Here is a 6,777-nt window from a genome sequence, read left to right as displayed (position 1 = left end):
ATATTTTACTATTGAAACTGAAAAACTAAAATTATCTATAACTGATGGAAAATAGTTTGTTAAATAGATAAGCAGAAAGACACCTATGTTAACGCTGTGGTTCACATAGATTTTAAAACCTAAACAGAGGATTTCTATTTTAAAGGCTTCTGAACTCCTTTTTCCCTTTTATGCTCATTTTGATTTCTCTACTCACATTGTAGGAGATCGACAGATGCTTGTAGATTAGATAAATATGTGTGCTAGATGATATAATTGTTATTTAACTGTTTCAATAAGAAAATAATTTGTTTTATTCCTTCTTGGCCTTTTTGCTAAGATCAAGGACAGAAAAAAATTTCCTTCTGTTCTTTTTTATATAATCTATAAAAATTCATTAGTTTCTTTCCTGTCTTAAAATGTTTAGTCAGATAATACAATTGATTATTAAATATTTTACTGTTCCTGCATTGCAATAATTTTAAGCTTAAGACAATTGTGTAAGGAAATAGTGCCAGCTTCAGGATTTTCCTTGAAGTGTCTTTAAAAATTCTTTGAACCCACTTTGAATCTTTAGGATCTTTCTCTTCAAGGCAGAACACCGACCATATTGAGGTTCATAACTAAGAACACTGAGTAGGTGAGAACTCATTAACTGAGAATTTACCCTGCAGATGCCTGAGCCCATTGAAGTCAGTAAGTATATGCTGTCTGGTTGTGACAGGATAGTTCTCTCACTTTCTTTCTCCTTTTGCAGAAAAGTGATGAATGTTTGAGACCATAATGCTGGTATGTCTGCTCCCAACTATTCTACGGTCAATTATGATATGTTTGCCCTGATTGGCGTCCCTGGCCTGAAGGAGCTGCACCTGTGGATCTCCATCCCCTTTTGCCTGATGTACCTGGTGGCTGTGTCAGGGAATGGTATCCTGATCTGGGTGGTGGCAGTGGAACGCAGTCTTCGTGAGCCCATGTTCCTCTTCCTCTCCATGCTGGCGTTTTGGGATCTGATTCTATCCACATCCACAGTACCCAAAGCCCTGAGCATCTTCTGGTTCGATGATGTAGTCATCTCTTTTGGTGGCTGTGTCACCCAGCTCTTCTTTATGCATTTTGCCTTTGTGGTGGAGTCAGGCATTCTTTTGGCCATGGCCTTTGACCGCTTTGTGGCCATCTGCTACCCACTGAGGTATACCACAATTCTTAGTCATAGTGTCATTGGCAAAATAGGGGGTGCTATGGTGTTCAGGAGTTTTGCAACTGTCTTCCCCATTGTCTTCCTTGTGAAACGTCTGCCCTTCTGCCACACAAACATCATTGCCCACACATTCTGTGAACACATGGCATTGGCAAAGCTGGCTTGTGCTGATATCACCATCAATATCTGGTATGGAATCTCTGTGCCACTACTCAGTGTTATACTAGATATGGTGACGATAGTCATATCCTATAGGCTCATTCTCCAGACGGTCTTCAGGCTGCCGTCTCATGATGCTAGGATGAAAGCACTCAGCACCTGTGGTTCCCATGTCTGTGTCATCCTCATGTTCTACCTGCCAGGGATTTTCACTGTCATTGCTCAGCGCTTTGGCCGAAAAATCCCCAAGCACGTCCACATCCTTCTGGCCAATCTCTATGTTCTTGTCCCTCCCATGATGAATCCAATTATCTATGGAGTAAAGACAAAACAAATTCGTGAACGAGTGGCCCTTGTGTTTTCTCCAAAAGGGAAGTGTTGCTGAGGATGACTGGATCTTGCTGCAGTTTATTGTAGGAAAAGAGGGTGGGTCCTGTTAGAAGGTAAGAGGAAAGATAAGTTGCCATTTAAGAGAGACCCTACTTGCTATAGAACTGAGTCTTTTCTTGTGAAATAGGGATGTCCCAAACTGTGTATGAGTCCCGTATTTTAAATATAAATAAGTTCATGAAAATGTGGGTATTCACAGATATAAAAACTACTATTTTAAATGTCTATAGGGCTCTTCAGTATTTAATGACAAAGTAGTACCTTTATTTCTATCAAACAAAAATGTAATCAATATATAAAACACTTCTCCTTCCTCTACAACTTAAATTTCAGATCTTTATTTACCCTCCCCAACAGCTATAACGAATACATACTAGAAGCACTGAACACCAAAATTGTGTAACTTCTATATAGCAAATAGGGGAAAGGGAGAAGCTTCCATTTCTATCTAACTTCATTCTGTTCCCAAAAGAAGACCCTTAGCAATCTTGTAATACAAACAGGAATCTATGATGCTACTAGCTAGTTCCATTTATACATATGAAATGATATTATAGAGCTACCAGTACATGATTTGGGAAAAACAAGGATATATGATAATCAAGTTAAGTAGCCTGGAGATATCAGCTGCCCTGGATGCTGTATGTCTTATGCAACCCTCTCAGATTTTTGTTGACCACCCCCCTTTTTAGACACTTTAACATCCATCTCACAGGGTTGCTATGCAAAGATCCAATGGGAAAATGAATGTGAAAGCACATTGGAAAACAAAATCCTATGCAAATGGGTTGTGTCTTTGTCAATAATGTCTTTATGCTCCTTTATGGTCAAGTGTTAAAAGCAAAACAAAGCAAAAACCTTGTCCTTTGTCTTTAGCAAAGTCTTCCTATCTCCCTCTTCTTTTCTATTTTCACCAGGGGTAACTTAGCTACAGTGAAGGGGCTTCTCACAATTCTCCTTTATTGGATGATGGTGTCCTCTTTTGGATCAGGTTGAGGAGTTCAGATAATGATTAGGGGCTCCACCTGCACTGCCACATCCCAGGCAAGGCCAGAATGGCAGTGTGAGCTGCTAAATAAAGGCTCTTTCCTTTTCCATTCTTTGCAGAATCCCCTATGGGCATTTTCAAGTTTATTTTACCTTGCTTTATAATCATGGAACCTCCTCTTCAGCTTTGTGCTTAGATTTCTGGCATATTGTGGGGTATAGAGAAAATATTTTTTGTGTTTCTCCTGAGTTGGAGCTTTCTGGATAAATTGTTCTGAAAACCTGGGATCCTGGGCTAAGAGCAAGACTTAAGAACTTAATGTAGAACTTTACAGATAGTGAGAGAATTCCTGAGAGATTTACCTTACTCAGAAGTATGGAGACAGGTCTGGCTTGTAAAGCTGGTGACAATGGTCTTATCTTTTCCCTGGAGAGCTTTACTTCCCATTAGTCTCCAAGGAAATGTTTTCAGAAGGGAGAGGGGAGGGGAACAGTCTCTGAGTTTTATAAGCAGGGAAAATACGTTTTTCTCCGTTCCCTGCCTATGATGCAAATTTTGTATGCATAGGATATTTGACCTGAACTTCATCACTTTGTCCCAGGGAAAAGAACTGGGCATAAGGAACTACGGGTTATTATTTGCTTTTTAAGTGAATAATGATAATCTTTCTCTGATCAGAAATACTTTGTGTGTGCGTGCAGAATAAAATTTATAAAGATGAATATTTAAAACCCAACACATGCTGACTCCAAATATTTTGTAAATGGGCTTCTTCAGAAAACTACCTGTGACCAGCTATTCCCAAAAGTAGCTACACTTCCACTGAATCCTCTCCTGCTAAAGCCTCTGAAAAAAAAAAATTTTTTTTTCTTTGCCCTTTTCCTATGTAAGAATTATCCTTCCAAGCCTTTTTATGCCTGGCATTTTTTAGTAAATAAAGGCTTATGAAAAAAATGGTCTAGTTGTTTTTCTTTCACATATAAAAGCAAAGCAAAACAAAACAAAAACCTAAGATAGTAGGACAATACATTTGAAAATTCAGAAGCAAATTAAGAGAGTTAAAGTTTATTGATGTAAACATCTCTTTTTTTAATCTTAGTACAGTGATTTGTGCATGTTCTTGTTTGTTGTGGTCTGAATGCGACCTGATGTATTACAAAGTGAAATATGCCCGGTCCTGTGCCATCTTCATGACCATTGGTATGTTTGAGTCCATGTTGTCACTATCGTGCCAATCTTTCTCACTGAGGGATTCCCATGTTTTCCCTGACCCTCTGCGAAACACGATGTTCTACTCTAGCAATTGGCCTTTCCTGAAAATGTGTCCAAAGTAAGCTAGTCAGTCTTGCCATCCTCACTTCTAAGGAGCATTCTGGTTGTATTTTTTCCAAGACTGGTTTGTTCGTTCTTTTGGCAGTCCATAGCATATTCAATAATCCTTACCAACTCCACAGCTCGAATGCATCAATTCCCTTATACTTTCCTTTTTCTTTGTCTGGCTTTCACATGCATATGAGGAAACTGAAAAGACCATGGATTGGGTCAAGTCTAAGAGATATAAAGATTTGTTGAATTAATAAAATCAAGTTGAAAACCACCTTTAAAATAATAACAATAAGGCAGCAAAAGTATAGGTAAATAAATACTTAGATTTTCCAAAAACAATAGAAAAATAGAATATACAAGGAAAGGCAAGGGAGCAGACGGCTGAATAAAAAGAAACAAACAATACGTCATTTTGGAAAGTGACTTTTGAATTTATCATTTGGAAATATTTGTAAATTCTCATCAAGAAAAATTTGGAAATATAAAAATAAAATTAGAAATAATAAAAGTTACATAGTAATATGCATTAAAGGGAAATGTTTACAAAGATGCTGTATGTAAATATATGCTAGTATATTTAGAATTTTAAGCAAAATACGTATCTTATCTTTAAATTAAAAAATCAACAGATTTATGAACTTTTAAGTGACCAAATAATCAAGAAAGGAGAATTTTAAAAATATCAAATGCTATAAATAAGGATCTAGATGTTTTCACGAGCAAGTTCTTTTACACTTTTAATGAAGAGATGATTCACATGTTATATTACACCTTTTCTCTCTTGTTGGTTTTCTCAGAGGTTGGGGAGGATCTGAAAGGTGAGGGCTCTGAAACCTAGAGGGACTCCCCTAGAAAGGGTTCAATTCCCAGTGACTACTAGGAATAGGTACATGTTACTTTTCCAGATTTGGAAGCTGCACCATATCTACCTAGAGTGTGACTCAGGGTTCATAGTTTTTTGTTTCATTTTTTTTTTTTTCCCAAAGAGCTAAAGCTGTAAAACTCTTAGAAAAAAAAAAAAAAAAAGAGGTATAAATATCCATGACTATGGATTAGTCAATGGTCTCTTAGATACAACATCTAAAGCACAAGCAACCAAAGAAAAAATAAGCCGGACTTCATCAAAATCAAAAACTTTGTGCTTCAAAGGACATGAAAAAGAAACTGGACAACCCACAGAATGGGAGAAAATATTTGCATATCATATAAATGATAAGGGACTTGTATCTGAGATTTATTATATATACATAATAAATAAAATGACAAACCATTTTAAAAAATTACCAATGATCTGAATAGATATTTTTTCAAATAAGATATATGAATGACAAATAAGTGCCTGAAAAGATGCTTAACATCATCAGCCTTTAAAGAATTTCAAATCAAAACCGGAATGATAACCACATCACACCCACTAGGATGGCTATAATCAAAAAGATGACATTAACAAATGTTGGGGTATATGTGGAGAAACTGGAGCTCTCATATATTGTTGGTGGAAATGTAAAACGATGCAGCTGCTTGGAAAAAGAGTTTGGTAGTTCCTCAAAGAGTTAAACTTGGGAGTTACCATAAACCAAAAAAACCTGTTGCTGATTGAATCTATTCCAACTCACAGTGACCCTATAGGACAGAGTAGAACTGCCCCATAGGGTTTCCAAGGAGCGGCTGGTGGATTCGAACTGCCAACCTTTTGGTTACAGCCAAGCTCTTAATCACTGCACCACCAGGGTTTTCCAAGATACATGCTTAAGATAATTAAAAGCATATGCTCAAACAAAAACTTGTACATGAATGTCCATAGAAGCACTATTCAGAAAACCCAAAGGTGGAGATTACTCAAATATTCACTAACTGATGAATAAATAAAATGTGGTATATCCTTACAATGGAATATTATTCAGCCATAAAGCCAAATAAAGTTATATATTTCACCAGAATAAAATAAAATACTAATAATAATTTTTAAAAGGAAGGAAGTACTGATACATGCTAAACCTCAAGAACATTACAATAAGTAAAAGAAGCCAGAAGCAAAGGGCCACATATTGTATGATTCCATTTGTATGAAATATTCAGACTAGGTAAAGCCATGGAAACTTTGGGAGAGTAACCCTCAAGCAACTCTCGGCCCCTCCTCTGGGCCGCCCAATCAAGGCTTCCGGTCCAGAACATCTTCTTACAGGAAGGCAACACAGTTTGTACTGGGAGTCCTGTCTAGTTTGGTGATAACTCTTCATGTGTATTATCTCTTTGTTCTGCTATATCTGTTCCCAATGGGGAGGGAACGGAGTACTTAAGTCCACCATTCAGCAACAGCTGAGGGAAATTATACACTGGCCATAGGGACCAACACCCACTATTGAAATTGATCTTACTCTGCTTCTTTTCTCTGTAAGTGAATGTTGTTCCAGCCATTGCCTGTGTGAGTAGTGTTTTTATTGGCACCTCTGACATCTGCAAGCAATGGAGTGGGTTACATTATTATGCTTTCTGCTCCCCTCCATGCAGTGGGACTCTTCTCCTACAGGTGGTTACAGATGTTACTCTGGCAGAGATAGAAAGTAGATTAGTGGTTTCCAGTATGTTATGGATTGAGTTTTGTCCTCCAAAAATGTGTCAACTTGGCATGGCCAAGATTCCCAGTATTGTGTAATTATTCACCATTTTGTCATCTGATGTGATTTTTCTGTGTGTTGTAAATCCTACCTCAATGATGTTAAAGAGGCAGGATTAG

At 37.3% G+C, this 6,777-nt stretch overlaps 1 protein-coding gene across 1 annotated transcript; it reads left to right on the top strand.

The window, feature by feature from the left end:
- Window positions 1-770: 770 nt before the first annotated feature.
- Window positions 771-1,721, top strand: LOC100665269 (olfactory receptor 52B2-like). The gene has a single exon (XM_003421518.3). It carries the CDS (start codon window positions 771-773, stop codon window positions 1,719-1,721), a length of 951 nt encoding a protein of 316 aa, XP_003421566.2.
- The last annotated feature ends 5,056 nt before the right edge of the window (window positions 1,722-6,777 follow it).

This window comes from Loxodonta africana, chromosome 7 (assembly GCF_030014295.1).
Source record: "Loxodonta africana isolate mLoxAfr1 chromosome 7, mLoxAfr1.hap2, whole genome shotgun sequence".
NCBI lineage: Eukaryota > Metazoa > Chordata > Mammalia > Proboscidea > Elephantidae > Loxodonta > Loxodonta africana.
This window is presented reverse-complemented; position numbering and strand designations above follow the sequence as displayed.